We start from the raw sequence: 20,194 nt of genomic DNA, 5'->3' as shown, positions 1-20,194 counted from the left end.
ATGAATCATTCAGGCCAGGAGTGTCCTGCACTTGATCCTCAGTCTGTGCTATCTTAGCTGATCTCATTCTGGGCTGCTTTAATAATAATAACCTTTTAAGGGTGATTAAGGCATTTGATATAGCACCTCATCATGTCATTGAGACATCTCAAAGCGCTTCACAGAATATATTATGAACTGGATTAGCTGTGAATTTTTTTGTGAGCAAAACAAACCCACAAAATATACAAAATACACATGAGTAATCTATTGCCAAAAATAATACTAAGGTTCCTAACATGGTATCCAATGTAACGTTACACCCCATATAAAACTGATAATCCAAAGATTGAGAAATCTAGATGTCGGAATGCATTGCAACTTTAGGGGTTAACCTAGCTCATTTGGCAGCTCTCTCTCATCTTTGGGTCAGATAATTGTGGGAGAAGTCCCATGTTGGAGACTTGGAGCTCATGATCTAGGCTGAAACTCTAGTGCAGTACTAGGAGGAGGTTCCGTCCTTTGGATGAGATATTAAACCAAGGCCCCATCTGCCTGTTCAGATGGACATTAAATATCCCGTGGCACTATTTGAAAAGAAAAGGGAAATTTTCTTTTCAAATATCCTTTTGATAGCAAGTATTCTGGCCAAATAAAATTGGTTATTCACCTTGTGGTTCCTTCTAGGACATGGGCTGTGTGCATATTAGTATAAAGATGGAAACGGGACATTCACTGTAGAGCCATGTAATAGGCTTCTCTAATACTTTAATTCGAGGAGAATTATCAACATATGGCAGAATGATGCTTTTTCATTCTGAAGAAGGGTGATTAAGGCAAGCAGTAAAGAATGAGAACAGTCACTCACTTGACATAGTAATCTGATATATATTGTTGAAGTATAGGGCCTTAATAATGTGCAGGAATGAACGACTCAGCAAACCAAAAGGAATCGAAGATATGTGTAGACAAAACAAGCGGCATATAATAAAGCTCACAAAGAGATCAGAGAGCCAAACAGACAGTCCTGGAGATGTCCTTCAGGTCAGAGGAACACAGCAAGTCTGTGACGCGCTACAATCATTATAAAACTAACGGATAAAAATTGTTCTCCAGTTGTCCACTAGACAGTACACCAATGATATAAAAAGAGATGAGACAACCTACAATTAGAGGTTTGTTTTGGTATTTCCTGGCTTCTCAGGCAAAATAGGCGTAAAAGAAAACATTAATACACATGAGGATTATTGCGTTGATGCAACATACTCGGGCCCAGAACGGGTTCTCGTAAATGTCAGGAAGGGCGCGTTGATTGCCTCGGTTTTCACGGTTCGGCTTGGTACTGCAGAACAGGTTAGTCCAGGACCATTTCTGTTGTACCGGCTGCTCTGGACCTAGCACAGGGATGAAACATTACTTAAACGCAATTTAATGGACTCAATCAAAATATAACTTATTTACATCTTAGAGGACTTCACAAATAATTATTGTCAAGTCCAGGGGCCTCAGCCTGAAAGCAAACGCGTCTGCTATTTTTCATCAGTTATGAGTTCAGTGGTTAATTTTATCTGGGGGATTCTTGGCCAGGACAGCAGGAAAGAGAAACTCCCTTCTCTTTTGAAGTAGAGCCACAGGATCTTTAGCATCCACCTGAACAGGCAGACTGAAATAACGTGCAGAACAACAACTTAAATTAAGGCCGTGATGAAGAATTTGCCAAATCTTGGATGCTCTCAAATGCTAAGAAGATAGAGTAATTCTGGGTTTTATTTGGAATTTCTCCTCTTTCTCTGTAAATATTAAGACAAAACAGCTTTGCAGGCTGAGACTATGTGGAATTTGAGATCTCTGGCGTCTTCTCAAACCTGAAATACACAATGAAAGAGTAAACGATCGTACCCTCATTTCTGTTTTCCCACGAACGTCTCTTGGGCGACAGTGATATTTCAGGCTGCATTCTCTCTTGCGACAATGTCCACCAGGTAACGTTTTTCATCTGAACAACAGTTAAAATAATAATAATAATTCTTGCATTTTGATATAGCACCTTATATTGTCAAAAAGTTTTAGAGCGCTTCACAGGATTTACTGTAAAGTGCAGTGACTGTGTATTTGTAGACAAATAGGAATACTTGGCTTATAGTGATACGTATCAATCCATCACTGCCTTTAGCCTGTGACCCTCACCACATTGATAAAAATCAATTCAATGCAGATTTGTATTTCATCACCTTTCTTTCTCAAAATCCCATGTGGGACTTGAACCCACAACCTTCAACCTTCTAGTGCAGGGTTGACCATATTGGTATTTTCCATGACGACCCCTGTTGTAGTCATGTCTATGGAAAGCTTGCACCCGCTTCCTTTGCCTGTTCCATGTCCACAACCCTACCTACCCCATCATCAGTGAATGGGCCTTCAGCCTTTCTGCTCCCACCCATAGGAACTCTATATCTATGGGTGCAAGTGAGAGACCTGGGTTCGCTTCCCGGCAGGGTGAAACCTTGGGCAAGTTTCCACACTCCACACGCCAGATAATAATCCCTCAAAAAAAACAATAATAAATGAGTCATTTCAATCCATGACTGTTTGTGGGACACTGCTGTGCGCAATTGGCTGCTGCTTTCGCCCACAAATATACAGTCAATTCATTTTACAGTCTATTCTGTGAAGCGCTTTGAGACGCCTAGAAGACTTGAAAAGCGCTATATCAAATGCAAGGATTATTATTATTATAAAACGGGTGTGTCAGTGCGGCAGTGAAAGATGAGACACGATCAAATTTAGCGACACCTTCTTTTTCCCAGTAAGAAATCAAGTTTTGTTCTTCGTAACTTTAGAGCATTAAAAAACCTATGCTTTGCCATTGTATTCTGACGTGTTGAATATTTCGCATACCATTTCACCAGTAATATACAGTATGCAAGCTTCTGTGAATCTTTTGATTTAGAGACAAATGCCCTCAAGAAATAACCTGAGCATTGCTCTGCATGGTCTTAGCTGGAATGCAGTTTGTCAAATAATCCAACAAAATGCCACTTAGTTCTAACCCAACCCCTTCATCAATACTGCACTTTCCCCTTTCAGGATCCAGTTATTTTCAAAAGAAATTTTAACATATCAATCATTAAATTAGTCTTCCATGTCAAAATGGGGCTATCTCCAGCCCGGCTCAGAATTTAAATGCAAATAAGACAGCAAGTTTCTCACACAGTAATATGAACCCCAAAATCTTTTGTTCCCAAAAATCTCTGCCCAGCTTTTGAACAGGACAGTTTGACCGAATAATCAGGTTTGCTGTGTCTCAGTTTACCCGAGTGACACTGGGTAAAAAGCACTTGCATCTGCAATAAACCTTATACTGTAATAAAAGGAGCATAACACTACCCCAGTTAAAATTAAGCCCAAGACCTATTTGGAATGTACTGTAAGTGAATTCCAAGAATAATGATATTCCAACTACTCCCAAACACCAAAAGTTCAGTGTGTTTTGATGTTTTGTGCCTTGAGATGTCCTCCCGACGTGAAAGGTACTGCTGAACTCTCACAGCCTTGGCTGAGGTGATGATCATAATAAGCGTTCAGGTACAGGATTTGCATCCAACCTCACTCCTGGCTGTGTCCAGCTCAGGGTACCATTGACAATCTCTCCCCTACTTTGTCTGTCCTCAGCCAACTGAGTAAACTGGCTGCAGGAGATGCACCAATGCTCCCTGGGCTGTCTCCAGCAAGCTGGTGTAACTGCAATTTCCCAAATCCCCACTGTATTCAGTTAATTGATCAAACGGGCAGATTTATTTTTAAGCATCTTGCCTGTAATTACTGTGGGTATATTTAGAACGTCTGCATTGTGAGATGGGCAAATGAGATTCTACCCGTTATTGGCACAGCACGGCTGCCATTAATCGTAAGTTCCCAATAAATTTGACACATTTTCCTTCATAATTAGATTTTTAGGAAACTTGGTTCTAAGCTTTCCGTCCCACACCAGTGTTAACCAAACAAATGGTCAAAGAGAGCAGGATTTAAGAGCAATTTGATGACACCTAGAGGATTTGAGGAGCGAGGTCTGTGAGCGTGTTGTCTATCTGTGAGATTCCCAAGCCCTTTTGAGAATGGACTTGACTTCCTTATACTGACATGACCAGATAGGAAAATGGCCATGTGGGAAAAACTGGGCACTAAGGAGGCCTGAATTTGATCTCTACAAACGTGAATGTCTTATTCTGCTGCCTTGGAGGATCTGAAAGTATATGGTGGGGGATTGCAGCACTGCAGGGGGAGAGCGGAGTTCAACACAGATGCTGGCCTAGAGTCATTGGGCAAATAGTTTCCGGGGAGAGGAGAGATAACAGATCCAAGAATTACTCTTCAAACAAGCATAGACAGCTGTTTGGATTGTTCCTTCTCCTTTGTTCTGAAACCTACAATAAATATTCTGGTTTACAGTCGTCACTTCAATTAAAGAGGTGTGGGGATAGGGTGGGGCAGTGGGATTGAACACACATCTTGCTCTGAGAGCCAGAGCAGACTCGATGGGCCAAAAGCTTCCTCCTGTGCTGTTTGTATAATTCTAATCATTCTTGTTGGCAAAATAAGGTTATGCAACACAGAGATTAGTTTTTACAAACCAGTCTTGATTACACACACAAGATACCAAGATGTGATTGTTTGCTATTTATTTCCCTTAACCTTCCACCAATTTCTTTCTTATCAGTGCTATTTATAGCAATTTATAGCAACCTTAGCCATTGATATGGGTGGTTCAGAACACGTCATCTTATTTATCTCGTCTGGCCGTTTCAATTCAAGGTAGAATAGGCTAGCTCTAGAGTCAAATAGTTTCTGATATTAACTATATGAAATATGGTCAGACCACATTAGCTCTGCATTCACAACAACATTCTGCAAAAGGTGGGGCTGAAATGGTCCAATCTTCAATGCAGACTTTTGTCTTTTGCCCGAAGCAGTCAATGAGCCCGTCCTCTCCCCACTTCTGTAGAAAACTACTCCCAAAATAATTGCTTCCAGCCTCCACCCTGCCACACATGACTTTGCTTTACATTACAGGATTTTACTTGGTGAATAAAGCCTCCTACTCACTAAATTATTTGTGCACTAAGAAATATCCCTGTGGTGTTAGAGCAATTGACTTTTAATTACGATTTACAAGATCCCCATTCTCTGAAACTGCATTCCGGAGTTCCCTTGCTTTGCCCTTCCCTGCCCACGTTTGAAGCCCATTTTGAAATCTTTCTCTTTCTCCTATGCTTTTGCTCACCTTCCCCACACTCTCTCTTTACCCCCCCGACTCCTCCCCAGCTCAGGCTCCTCCTATGAAGTGCTTTGAGATGTCCTCTTAACGTAAAAGGTGCTGTATAAAGGTAAAATTGTTTTTGCTTTCCATACATGCAACAACAACAAGATTACATGTGTATAGCACCTTTCACGTCGGGAAGACGTCCCAAGGCGCTGGACAGTGAGAGCATTTCAGACCCGAGCTGGGGTCAGGGGGGGAGAAGGGAGGGGAGGGGAAAGGGGGTGACCGATGGCATGGTCGAAGAGGAGGGTCTTGAGGCGGGATTTGAAGAAATTCTGGAATTCTATTTGGAGCAGTTTAAGTATTCCTAGATTATCCAAACCAATAAAACGTATCTGATTTTGCACCTCATTCGGGGAAGAGCATTTCCCCCTTTACCAGAATGATTTCCTCATCTCACTCCCCTCCCCGAGACTCACTCCTTTCTCCTGTTTTCAGACTCTGGGAAAGTGCTTTGAGACGTTCTCCCATGTGAAAGCTGTTACGTGTGAAAGCAAATTGTTGTTGCTGACACTTCACAAAATGTGACAAGCACATCTCGAGTCTTAGTGCATCTCGAGTCAAAGCATTCTATATAAATGCAAGTTGTTGTTAGTATGAACACAAAATGAGAAAGAAACTGGCATATACTATACCTGATTCTCGTTCTGAGGTTTGGTTAGCAGACTGATTGTCATGATGATGAGAGCTGTCAGGATGCACAGTATGATTGCAAAATGCAAATAGTGAACTCGCTTCAGGATTGTGGGCCTTGGGTCAGGCACACCACATCGTGGTGAAGGATACACAAACTCCAAGATCATTCGTGTTAAGCCAACAACCAGACCCACCATCAGTCCCCAGAAGGCGCCCTGAAACAAACAGAGTAACAAATACATCCACTGGAACTAGACCATAGGTTCATCTACCGTCCTTCACATGAGAAGTTAAACCAAGGTCCTGTCTGCCTGTTCAGATGGATGTTAAAGATCCAATGGGCAATTCAAAAAGAAAAAGGAATTTCTCCCAGTGCCCTGGCCAACAATCCCAACAGTTTACTTGAGTGTGATAGATACTGTAAAGTGTAGTGGCTGTGTGATTTGTAGACTGAACACCTACTTCTTAGTGCAAGTCTGTTTGGTTTTCTTTATAAAGTAATTGATGATGGAGGAGGGGTGGGAAGGGGGTGCCAGAGAAAGTAACAATCTAAAAACATACTCCTGTAACACACAAGGTCACAGTCTTCATATAAACAAGATCCAATTAAGAGTCATTTATTTTAACTATAACCTAATCTAAATTTCAGCTAAATTGATCATAGTGGGTCCAAGTCAACCATAGTTCTATTTGAGCTTAAATGAATGTACATATTTCTTAAGGACAGAATCTAGTGGGTGAGTTCAGCAAGGTGAGCACAAACAAAATTGGGACCTGGTAATGTCCCACTTTGCATGGCTCAGATGCTCACTAGATAATCTCACTGAACCACCAGGGCAGCTAGACTGTAGGTTCCTTCTCCTGCTGATAAACTAATCAAGAGCACATTAGGACTTCAGTAAAAACCTCATTAATCTCAGCCAAAGGTTAAAATTCAGTCAATAGTTTCATTTTACTGTCGAACATGCTCAAGAAGTGAAAGTCAAAATTGATGTGGTTGAGCTGGCACAGATGATCTGAACCATAAAAGAAATAATTCTGCCCATAGGTGGTGGGTCACCTTTGGTTACCTTCCTCCCCCTCCCCCTGGCTTGGCCCCAGGATCCGTTACTGTGAAGCGCTCTAGACATCGTCTGTCGTGGAAGCTGCTATATAAATCCAAGTTGTTGTTGTGGGTGGCTAGCGCTAGAGGGGGCTCAGCCCCACCCCTCCCTCCAAACTATCGACAGCTCACCTTTTTAAGAGGACTATCTCAAACCAATGGTTATCATAAGTGGAGGTCTTTTGCTTCATGTGAAGTTAAATAATTCTTGCATTTGACATAGCACCTTTCATGATGGAATGACATCTCAAAGCTGTAAAGAGTAGTGGCTGTATGATTTGTAGACTAAACACCTACTTCTTAGAGCAAGTTACAAGAACACCTTTGATGTAGGATAGTACCTCAAAGCTCTTGACAGGGACAATGTGGAACAGTGAGCAAGGTGCTAAGGTGAGGGGGTGACAGTCAAAGGCATGTTCCAAGAGGTAGATATGTAGAAGGTTTTTGAAGTCAATTAGGTAAGGTGAGGCAGGGGGATTTTGGGGAAAAGTTCCAGAGAGCAGGGGAGGAACATAGTGGCTGAAACTTACAGTCTCATTTGTTCTTTTCCAAAACACAGCGAGAATAAAGACAGCAGTCACAGGAGGGGCTAAGTAGCTGGTCACCGACTGAATGTAAACGTAAAGCTGACCGCTGTTGGCGTTCTGCAAGATCGGGATCCATACCACGCTCACAGCAACCAATATCACCGTCACAATCCTAAATAGGAAAAACAGAAAGTAACTCTCCCATGTTTACAATGCTCCAGGGTGTTTTTTTTATATACAAATATCACCATGGACTTGAAAAGGTGGAGAAGTCTCATCTTTACATAAATATGATTCAACACAATGTGACCCTGTCACATGTGCATCCAAATGGAAAATATCGACAGGTAGTTGTCAAGAAAGTGGTAATCCTCCCATGAAGTGTACTCACAAACACAGAGGTGGATGACGTGAAGCAACTCTTTGTGAGCGGCTTAGTTACTCATGTTGTCAAATCAGTTTGCATCCCACTGCACATAACAAGCATTGAGATTGCTTCCCTTCAACAGCTACCAATACCAGTGTAAGGTCAGCATGAAAAACACCACCCAAACCAGACACTAGCGTCCAGATATGTTAACTAGGCATATTGGGGCATCCCTCTTTGCCAGCAGTGAGGATACGGGTCTCTCCGTCAGACTGGCTGGTACCAGGGTGGCAGGAGGAATTGCTGTAAAGGATTTGAGGGAAATGTCCCAACCAACAATCCTTCAAATAGAATTGGTGGTTAACTTCATTGCTGCTTGTGGGGCATTGCTGTACACAAATTGACCGTAGAGTTTGCCTAACAGTATACAGTTACTACACTCTATAATATATTCTGCTAAGGGCTTTAAGATATCCTCCTGACATAAAAGGCACTAAATCAAGGTGGTTTAGAAATGTCTGAATAATTCAATAAGACTTACCCGATCTCCTAGAGACCCACCTCCCCCTTCTCACCCGACCGCCTCCATTTCATCTCAGCAAATGGTTTCTCCTCCCACCTCCACCCGATTACCTGTGGGGTAACCCAGGGCTCCATTCTTGGCCTCTTCTTTTCCTGATCTATTGTTCTTTCTGGGTGATGTCATCTGCAGACATGGGGTAAACTTCCACATGTTTGCGGATGAACACAAATCAACTTTGCCTCCTCCAGCATCTACTCCAGGTCCCCGATGTTCTATCAGCTTGTCTGGCAGACATCAAAGCCTGGAGGAGTGCAAACGTCCTGCAGCTGAATGTGGACAAGACACAAACCATACTCCTACGTCTTCACTCCTCAATCTCCCTGGGCTCTCCCTCAGACTCACCAAACCAGTGTGCAACCTAGGCATCCGGTTTGACCCCCAATTGTCCTTCCTCCCCCCACATCCGGTCCCTGACCAGGACCGCTTTCTTCCACCTCCGCCACATTGCCCGCCTCCGACCATGCCTTACCCCACCATTCACAAGATCCAGCTCATTCAGAACTCTGCTGCCCACATACTGACCCGGACCAAACTCCGTACCCACATCTCAGCAGTTCTGGCCCAGGCTCCACTGGCTCCCCATCACCGAACAGAACGACTTCAAGATCCTCACTCTCGTGTCCAAATCCATCCACTCCCTGGCACCTCCCTCCCTCTCCGACCTTCTCACTCCCCAATCTACCACCCAGCACCTCCGCTTGACTGGCACCGGCCTCCTGCTCGTCCCTCACACCCTCCGCCCCACTATCGGAGGTCGTGCTTTCAGCCACTATGCCCCAAAACTCTGGAACATTCTTCCTAAATCTCTTCGCATTGCCCACTCTCTCAAGTCCCACCTGAAGACTTTCCTGTTCAACTGTGCTTATGGCCACCTCCCACCTTGGAATCAGGCTCCCCACCGTTAAGTGCTAGCCTGTGTGGAGGGCGCTATATAAGTGTAAGTTGTTGTTGACCCTACCCTCAACCCCAGTGTCACAAGATCACAAGTATGGCTGGATGAAGAAGGCCCTTCAGCCCATCTGATGTCATCGCTCCTGAATCACCATCCTACTGTTCCCCCCATCAGAGCATCAGGCTGCTTTTTAAAGTAAATCCCAGTGTTGTGGCCTCAACCATCTTTCCTGGCAACCTGGTACAGTCATTAATTACCATGTGAGTAAAAAAAATCTTTTTGGTGTGGGTCCTGAAACTATCCTTACAACTCTAAACCTATGTCCTGTTCTACTGTGCTTATGCTTCCCAAAATATTGATCTGGGTTTACTTTTTCAATCCCACTTAAAATTTTAAACACTTCTATGAGGTCCCCTTTTCTCAAAACTGAAGAGCACCAGCTTGACTAATCATTGCTCTAACACTGGGGATGATCCTCATTGCTCTTCCCTGCCTTAACGAGGCCCTTTAACTCCTGGCTCAGCCATTGCCTCTTTTGACCTCGGTAAGCAGGATAGCAGCTTTCCTCAGTCTGTCGATCAGTGAAACAATCTCACTGACTGGTTTTGCTGATTTATGTGCTCTGAGAGCACATACCTTCTGAAATCTCAGTATTTTTCAAATAATGAAGGTTTACCCACTCTGTTTGATGTCACTTATCAAACATTTTTTTTGCTAGAAAGTCAAGATATCAGAAGGTGGAAGAATGGAGATTTAGCTTGAAGAAAGTCCCATTCATCCTGTCAGCACCTTGGGATGTTCTCCTGACGTGAAAGTCACTATACAAATGCAATATGTTGTTGTTGCATCATGTTGCAGCAGTAAACTATACTCCCTGTCAGCATTTCCTTATCTGAGAGAGATCAGCTGTTACACCCCAGACAGTTTATTCTAGAAGGCCTCCAAGAACGAGTGTATTCTTAATAATAATAATAATTCCTGCATTTGATATAATGCCTACAAAGTCAAAATGACTCAAAATGCTCCAGAGGCGATTTCTGTAGAATTGATATTTGTTTAGGCAAATGTGGCTAATTTGCACTGAGCAACATCCCACATCCAGCTATGAAGTGAATGATCAATTGTATCTGTTGGATGGTTGTCCAGGACAGCAGGAGACCTCCCTTCTCTTTTCATTCTTTCCTGGGATCTTAGCGTCCACCTGAACAAGGTTAAAAGTCTCGTCCAAAGAACGCACCTCCGACAACACAGAGCTCCTCCCAACACTGCGATGGAGCATTACAGTAAACTCTGAGCTCAAAGTAATACAGTGCTAACAGATTCTGTTGCTTGGTTACTATTTGTTTTGCATTGTATAAGAAAACACTTCCTCCCCATGGCTCAGGTGTATTTTACATCATGTCAGTAGTTTCTACACTTTGAACCCTACCTTCCAACGAGCAGTAATTCTCGTTCATTTGCATTGCTCCTGATTTTTTTCCAAATGTCCATAGTAAACAGGGTGCTGCTGCTGTTGAATATTGACGTCAGGGATGACATGAGAGCAGCCATCATCACTGCAATCATTAAGCCCCGGAGACCTGGAAACACATCAGGGGACGGCAACAGTTAAAGCTTTGCTACTAACTAACACTGGGTTTTCAGTTACAACAACAACAACAACAACAAGATTCCATTTATTGAGCGCCTTTCACGTCGGGAGGACGTCCCAAGGCGCTGTACAGTTGGGTCAGGACCTGAGCATTGGGGGGAAATGGTCAGGGTGAGGGGAGGGAAGGGAGGGGGCGAGGAGGGGGGAAATGGTCAGGGTGAGGGGAGGGAAGGGAGGGGGTGAGGAGGGGGGAAATGGTCAGGGTGAGGGGAGGGAAGGGAGTGGGCGAGGAGGGGGGAAATGGTCAGGGTGAGGGGAGGGAAGGGAGGGAGCGAGGAGGGGGTAGAGAGTCGAGAGGAGAGCTGAAGGCTCGGTCAAAGAGAAAGGTCTTGAGACCGGCCTTGAAGGAGGAAAGGGAGGAGGCGGCGAAGGCTCTGGGGGATAGAGTTCCAGAGCCTCGGGGCTGAGAGGCTGAAGGCCCGGCCACCGATGGTAGGGCGGTTGGGGCGGGGGATGTGGAGCAGACCGGAGCCAGAGGAACGGAGGGTACGGGCGGGTAGGTAGGGGGATAGTAGGTCGGAGAGGTAGGAGGGAGCGAGGCCGTGAATGGCCTTGTAGGTGAGGATGAGGATCTTGAATTCGATCCTCTGGGGGATGGGGAGCCAGTGGGGGCGAGCGAGGGCGAGGGTGGGAGTGATGTGGTCGCGGTGTCTGGTGCGGGACAGTACACGAGCTGCAGAGTTCTGAATGACCTGCAGTGTGGAGGGAGGGCCGGGAAGGCCGACGAGGAGAGAGTTCCCATAGTCCAGCCTTGAGGTGATAAAGGCGTGGACCAGAGTTTCAGCCGCGTGAGGGCTGAGGTAGTGCCGTAGTCTGGCGACATTCCGGAGGTGATGGAAGGCGGTGCCAGTTGTGGCGCGGATATGGGGGAGAAAGGACAGCTCAGGGTCGAACAGAACTCCGAGGTTCCTGATGGCTTTGAGAGGTGGAGAGTGCGACCTTGGATGCTGATGCTGTCAGCGCCTGAGGTGCGGAGGCGCTGATGGAGCAAATCAGGAAGGCCTCAGTTTTGCACACGTTGAGCTGGAGAAAGTTATCTCTCGTCCAGGACTCGATGTCAGACAGACAGCTGTCAGGACATCGGGGGTCGTGGAGTTGAGGGTAGAGGAGGAAAGGTAGAGTTGAGTGTCATCCGTATACATGTGGAAGTTAACCCCATTTCTGCGGATGATGTCACCACAGGGGGAGCATATAGAGGGTGAAGAGGAGGGGACCGAGGACAGAGCCCTGAGGGACACCGCACGAGACAGTGCGGGGGCCGGAGGAAAAACCATTTGTGGAGACAAAGTGAAGATGGTGGGAGAGGTACGACCTAAACCACTCAAGGACAGGGCCTTGAAGGTTGAGGTGGGAGGACAGGCGATGGAGGAGGATAGTGTGGTCAACCGTATCGAATGCTGCCGATAAGTCGAGGAGGACGAGGAGGCAGAGGGAGCCCTGGTCACAGATGGTCAGGATGTCATTGGTGACCTTGACCAGGGCAGTTTCTGTGCTATGGGCAGCACGGAAACCCGACTGAAGGGGTTCGAATAATGAATGGTTGGAGAGGAAAGAGCGCAGTTGGGAGGCCACAACTCGTTCCAGGACCTTGGACAGGAAGGGGAGGTTGGAGATGGGCCGGAGATTGATAGCTGCGACGCATCAAGGGAGGGTTTTTTTAAGGTGGGAGTGATGGTGGCAGTTTTTAAGGGAATGGAAATAGAGCCAGAGGAGAGGGACAGGTTGACGATGTCTGTGATATCGGAATAGTTACATAGGAAAACAGGAACAGAAGGATACCAATCGAGCCTGTTCCAAAAGTTTATTACATCTTGGCAGTTCTTTTAAAACCAATTCCCTGCTCTTTCACCAATGCCCGTTAATATGCCTCCTAATTTGCCTACAAATACACAGTCACTACACTTTACAGTAAAAATCCTATGAAAATCTTTAAGACGTCTCAATGACGTGATAAGGCGCTATATCAAATGCAAGTATTATTATTATTCTATCTATGTTACTTCTCAAATATCTTCCCATCTCTCTTTTAAACATGACACGACAAAACAAAATGAATTGCTCTACAACAATTTGTACTTATACAGCGTCTATCATGTGTGGGGAAAATGTGTCAAAGTGGTTCACAGAAGTGAAGCCAGAGGGAGGTGACTGAAAGCATGGACAAGGATGTAGGTTTTCAGACAGGTTTGGCTTAGTGAAGGTTAGAATCAGAGGGATTCAGTGTAGCTCAGTGGTTAGAGCACTCACCTTGCAAGCGAGAGACCTGGGTTCAATTCCTGGCAGGGCGAAACGTTGGGCAAGTTTCCTTACTCCACACGCCTCTGTTTACCCAGCAGTAAATAGGAATCTGGTTGTTAGTCGTTTGGCGGATCACTATTCCAGGGATAATAATCCCTCACAAAAAACAATAATAATTTGGTCACTCAATCCACGACTGTTTGTGGGACGCTGCTGTGCGCAATTGACTGCTGTGTTTCGCCCATAAATTTACAGTCAATTTACTTTACAGTGTATTCTGCAAAGCGCTTTGAGACGTCTAGAAGACTTGAAAGGCACTATATCAAATGCAAGGATTATTATTATTATTATCATTTGTAGTCGGTGAGGTAGTTTAGCAGGTGTTTCAATCCCTCTCTCAAATGCCCCATTGTATTCCTGTCAATCAGTGTGGTTACTCATTCCCTTTCACTTTACACAGTTCTTTATGGCGACTTTGTTGTTGGAAGATTCCCATATAATCACTGCTTCTCTGAGTGATGCCAGATGAAGAATACTGTGGGTTACCAGACAAACCCCATAACCAGATGTTTGTGTGCATTTTATTCACTTTGTCTTGGGATGTGAGCACCAAGCAACAGTAAATTAATTAGATTAAATTTACCCAGGTGGACTTTTACTTCAATAATCGATTAGATATTAACTTGAATGTGATATAGGCAAAAATAGTAAACAATCCTGCTAATCTAGATGAAGCGATGAGATAAGTATCATCTGTTGTCTGGAAAAATGACATCTTTATCGATTACAAATGTTTCCTTTCTCAGGTAGAATGAGGGAAATGTAAAGCCACATTCCTAACCTTACCTCCGCATCCACATTTTTTTTTGCAGTGCAGCCTTCAAAGGAACAATTTGCAAAGAAAAAAATGACAGTGTCTCTCCCGCATGATACGCTTAGCACATCAGAAAACAAACATCGATGAAAGATAAAGTTACCGTCGGGCATTAGTTCAATTACCAGCTTCGGGAAAGCGATGTTGGAACAGCCCACTTCAGTTCCACACACTTTTATACATTCTTCCGGGTCAACACATGCAACTGCATCTGAGCAAAATAAATAAAACATACACATTTAATATCTACTTAATCACTCTTAATATTTCAAGACGGCCAAGACAACATTTAGATCAGCGATAACAATCCTCCGATGTGAAAGGAGCCATTTCAATTGCAAGCATTATTTGTATTATCAATAATTCTTATCATGTTTTTATGAGATTTTGGGCCAGTGCATTCTGCATTTTCACAACCTGTGTGAACAAATGTTTTACTGAACTCACTTCTAATCTTCTAACTCACTTAACTTTAACAAGAAAATTACTTCTTCCCCATATGGCTACCGCTAACCCACTGCCTGCTGCCTCTTGCCCCTCACCCCCATTTTCTCTTGGATCAAATGACTATTTGACATAAACACCAATTTTCATCTTAAACATGTTAAGCTTCAGTACAATGAAAGCAATATGTTTTGGACTAATGTGCAATGAAGATAATGTACTTTTTTCTTGCATAAGTTTTTTTAGCAATGAAAGCCTCTGTACTGAATTAATACAAAGTGGCTTTGCATTTCGTCACCGCAGGAATTAATAATTGTATGCACTTTTTTGCAAATTCTTTCTTAGTAATTTGGAGGTGGGGAGGATTTTTGCTCTTCAGAGATGTTTGAAAAAAAGCTGCTGACTTGAAATACTTTGGAATGTGTACATATCCTGTGATGTTATTTGTCTGAAATGTGAACTATTCTCTAAATACATATAGTGGCAAGCTCAGGCAGCCACAACACTGTGTGTCAGATCTCCATTAATACCAAGGGAAGCACAGCACAGCTTTATATGTCTGGGCATATCAGCCTTTACACAGAATTACACAGAATGTTAGAACATGGAAACAGTCCAACTAGTCCATCTGTGCAGGTATTTACACTCCACATGAGCCTCCACCACCCACACTGCCCCATATATCCCTTTTTTATTCTGTTATTTTCTCGCTCATATAACCTCTTAAATACACTCATGCTTTTTATTTCAATGACAGCTTCCAGCATATGAGTTCCACATTCTCACCACCCTCTGCCTAAAGAATTTCCTCCTAAACTCTCTTTTGGATCTGCTATCTTCACTTATATTTAAACCCCCTCGTTTCGGACTACCTGACAAGTAGAAACAGTCTATTAAAGGCCATCTTATTGAATCCTTTCATAATCTTAAACAGCTCTATCAGATCCCCTCTCAAACTCTCACCAAGTCAGTCATTCAATCACCAACACCTTGCATTTATATAGTGCCCTTCATATGGGGTAGCATCTCGGAGCACTGAAACAACAATTAGTCACTAATGCCCCCAGTCCATGACCAACACTCACAATTAGTCACTTGTGTATCAAGATGGTCAGACAAAACATCTTCCAATCAAAGTGATTCATGCAATCTAAATACTTACATGCTCATTCAGCATTTCATGAAGAGGCAGATTTTGTGACTCAAGTGTTCTGTGTGTTAGAACAAGATAATTTAGCTCTCGCCCATTTGTTTAACACTTAATGTAAGAAACTAGTAACCCAACCAATGATTTCAGCCTTATAACAATTTGCAACGGCCAGGGGATATAAACTCAACTGTTTCAACAATGTAGCCCACATTCTGTCTAACCATAATTTACCCTCTAGGTTAAAGAAATGCTTTGTGGTTTGCCTTGAAATTGTCCTTTGCAATTGTAAACCTGTATCCTTGTCTCGTTATTTGATGCATCTGAAAGGATTGTTCTAAGTTTACTTTGTCATTCCACTTAGAATCTTGTATAATCTTCTCTGAGACATCTCTTTTCAAGACTACAGAATCCCAGCGTATCTAATGGTCGTTCAGAGCTCATTCCTGTAACACTGTAACCTCACACATATCATTGAGTTTGAGATACGAATCATTTTACCATAACACTCTGAGCTCCATCCTGCTTCCCTACAATACATTTTAGAAAACAAAAGTAATTGCACTAAACAAAATGCTGCAAAGCTACCAGCTTACCACTTCAATTCTTCTAATTCATCAGGCAACCCATAGATGAAAATGCCACCAACTTAACACTCTGCGTATAGTGACTTTTTATGTCGCATAAATTCAAAATTTCTCCTGCTCAAAAGCTTTGAGTTGTGTTCAGCCTGTCATCCTAGGGTGATGCATCCTGCTTACTTAATCCTTGGAAAATTTGGTCACAATGGAGGGAGGATTGGGAATGAAGAGGTAGAAATTCCACCCAGGTCTCAATTCACTATTTTCTCAGCAATTTTTAGACCATCAAGAATTTGGTAAATCCTTATTTATATTTCATTTATATTTATATATTTAGATGTAAAATATATTATATTTATATGTAAAATATTTCAGGAACTACAGAAAACCGGCTGCAAAGTTAAGACTAAATTCGACAATTTAATGCTCTGAAATGGTATAGAAAGGATAGTTGAGGGCCAAGACGCCAAGGTTCTGGACTGGCTCAGTGAGGTGGAGTGTGCATCCTTGGATGGTGATGCTGTCGGCCCCTAAAGTGTGGAGGTGCTAATGGGAGCCAATCAGGAGAGCCTCGGTCTTGTTGATGTTCAACTGTAGAAAGTTAGCTTTCATCCAGGACTTAATGTGTGACAGACATTCCGTCAGGACAGCAGTGGGTCCCGGAGATGGGGGTGGAGGCAGAGAGGTACAGGTGGGTGTCATCCATATACATGTTGCGGATGATGTCATCAAGAGGGAGCATGTTGAAGAGGAGGGGACCAAGGAGAGAGCCCTGAGGAACGCAGCACGAGACGGAGTGGGGGCTAGAGGAGAAACCGTTTGTGGAGATGAAGTGGAGGCGGTGTGAGATAGGATCTGAACCATTAAGGTTGAGGTGAGAGGAGAGGCAGTGGAGGAGGATAGAGTGCTCAACGGTATCGATTGCAGCAGAGAGGTCAAGGAGGACGAGGAGGCAGAGGGAGACCTGGTCGCAGATGGACAGAATGTTATTTGTCACTTTGACCAGGGCTGGTTCTGTGCTGTGGGCGGCACTGTTCCAGGACCTTGGAAACGAAAGGGACGTTGGAGATGGGGCGGTAATTTGAGAGCAGTGATTGGTCCAGGGAGGGATTTTTTTTATACATAAAAAGGATAGGAGTGATGGTGGCTGTTTTTGAAGAGTTGGGAACAGGGCTAGTGGACAGGAAGTGAGACCTTCACATGAGGGAGAGGGTAGGGAGTAAGGAGTCGATGGAGACCTATGTGGAGTATAAACACTGGCATGGACTGGTTGGGCCGATTGGCCTATTTTCGTGCTGTATATTCTTTATAAATCTTATTTCCCACTGTGGTCCTCCTCCACCTATTTGAAGGGTGTCAGTTTTGCAGGTTACAGGCACAGCAAAGAGCAGCAAACACTTTGCTACCTCGGCTCTACACTACACAATTGACTGTAATTCATCTCTGGCTTCACATGTACTCAAATGTACTCAAATGCTGTGTGGCTCGAATTTCCTTTTAAAATATTTTTTCTCGATTACCTATAATGGAAACCCTTTTGTTCGTGAATTCACAAATTTATGAACCAAATAACCTGCGCGCGCTTTTCCCCCCACTTACCAGGCTTTATGAAGGGCTGTGAATTAATATTTGCACTTGACTCATTATCTCCCAAAACAGATGCGTGCACAGAATCATTTTCATGAATATTTAATTATGTCCCAATTTACTTGTTATTGAAGGAATAGATGAAATTTGATCCCTGTTCCAGGTCTTGTGTAACAACGAATAAATAAAGCCAATAAATAATTAAAATAATGGGTTCCTGGATATATGGGTTAAGAGGAAATGGATTAATGGGTTAAAAGGAAATGTATCTTTAAAATGTAATTATTCTGTACATACTTGCGTCAGACAAATTTGTCCTCCATTGACACCCAGTCGAAGCACAAAAAATATTCATAAGCAAATACAGTACAATCGTGATGTTAAATATTATGTATTTAATAATAAATATTATTTATTATTGTGTGATAATCTTTCAGTAAATTTTGTAAATCAACAAATTACTTGCGTAATTCAATGATGCAAATCACTTTGAAAGGCAACATTATTTCACTTGAGTTCAATTTCACTGCAACAAAATGTATATGGCTTGGCAAACAATATTTACTGTAAGCAGTTTCCCTTTAGAAATAAAGCAATTCCCCAGATTCAATTGGACTTTCACCTCCATGCTGTTATAGCATGATTTAGACATTGCTGTGTGCAAATTGGCTGCCGAGTTTGCCTACAAATACACAGTCACTACACCTTATAGTAAATCCTGTGAAGCCCTTTGAGATATGTCAACAATGTTATAAGACACTATATCAAATGTAAAAATTATTATGAATAACCCTCACTGAGCTATAGGACTCCACAAATTTAGAATTTGATAGAATATTATACAGGAATTTAGAATTCACACTCTTAATTTTTATCCATTTTATTGCATTGTTAATGCACAACCGACCTGCTTTGGAGTCAATTTAAGGTCATGCTGAAAAGATTGTGAATAGGAACACAAAACTCCCATATATTGTTCAAATAACATTGTGCTTTTTGAACAATAAGATAGATTAAAGCAGATTGTAAAAAGAAACTTAGCTACTATAATGCAGTTTCAGAATGTCAAAAATTGAAGGATTAATTTTAAGAACTTATTTTATTCAGGTATGCAAAAGAAAACACCATTTAGATACTTTGGGATCAGTTATTATAGCATGATGTAGGTGTCAGCCTGGGTCATTAGTAGCTTTCTCATCTCTGAGTCAGAAGGTTGTGCATTCAAGCCCTCACATCAGGACTTTGAACTCATAATCCAGACTAACACTCCAGTGCAGTGAAGATCCTATGGCATTAGTCAAAAAGAGGAGTTTTTCCCCGGTGTCCTGGCCCACAATCTTTCAGGTAAAATTGGTCACTCACTCCATAGGTGTTTGGGAACGTTGCTGTGCATAAAGCTGCTGCCATATTTGCCTACAAAGACACAGTCACTACACTACACAGTTAAACCCTGTGAAGTGCTTTCAGATATCATAATATGATATTCCACCATATCAATTGTGAATTGATTAAGAAATATGATTCACAGACACTGTTATTAAAGTTTAGAGTTATGTACACAAAGCAGTAGAAAGCTAAACCAATTCTGGTATTATTAACACAGTATCAAAATATTACAATATTAAAAATATATTTAGCATCAGAAAATTCCTCCAGTTTTATGAAGTTATTCTCGTAAATTATTAAATGAGTATATCAGGAACTTCCCACTTGGGGAAAGTGAGACTAATTCGTACATATTTTTGTGCAATGGTATCACTGAATGAGTCAGTGCCCTGTGGTTCTGAATGAAAGTTTCCTTAAAAGATACAAAAAACAAATTATAATTACGTTCAGCGACTTGTGGTGGCCAGACATGGAGTAGGAAAAGGGATAAAATCATAAAAACAAATTTAAAATTACAGCACGATCCCCCAATAAACAATAAATAAAGGCAGGACATGGGTAGAGAGCTTATAGTGAGATTACCCTTTGCCTACAAATGCACAGTTGCTATCCTGCAGTGATTGCCATGTGCAGGCGTTGTCAATGTGCTAAAGTGCTATATCCATGCAACAATGATTAATATTATTACTGTTATTATTAAGAAGAAAAAGGATGGTTTGGAAAACCAAACAACAGTTGCACAGACATGACGGGCCCGAATGACCTCTTTCTGTGCAGAAAAAATCGAAAGTAACAAATCAGATGTGGGCAACGCAAGGAAGCGAGTCAGTCAGTCTCCTCTCTCCGCTGTGTGGGACCCAGTGAGTGTGAATGGCCGTCA

At 42.8% G+C, this 20,194-nt stretch overlaps 1 protein-coding gene across 1 annotated transcript in view; it reads right to left on the bottom strand.

Moving 5' to 3' along the window:
• Positions 1–849: 849 nt before the first annotated feature.
• slc5a10 (solute carrier family 5 member 10) overlaps positions 850–20,194 on the bottom strand; it is a 56,300-nt gene continuing 36,955 nt past the window's right edge. The window contains 6 exon segments of the mRNA NM_001292667.1: positions 850–1,373; positions 1,879–1,975; positions 5,935–6,150; positions 7,568–7,736; positions 10,836–10,986; positions 14,273–14,380. Of these exon segments, the coding sequence (NP_001279596.1) occupies positions 1,180–1,373; positions 1,879–1,975; positions 5,935–6,150; positions 7,568–7,736; positions 10,836–10,986; positions 14,273–14,380 (935 nt within the window). The 3' untranslated portion in view covers positions 850–1,179.

This window comes from Callorhinchus milii, unplaced genomic scaffold (genome assembly GCF_018977255.1).
Source record: "Callorhinchus milii isolate IMCB2004 unplaced genomic scaffold, IMCB_Cmil_1.0 Scaffold16, whole genome shotgun sequence".
NCBI classification, from domain to species: Eukaryota; Metazoa; Chordata; class Chondrichthyes; order Chimaeriformes; family Callorhinchidae; genus Callorhinchus; species Callorhinchus milii.
Note: the sequence above shows the minus strand (reverse complement) of the source record. Positions and strands in the feature narration are given on the sequence as shown.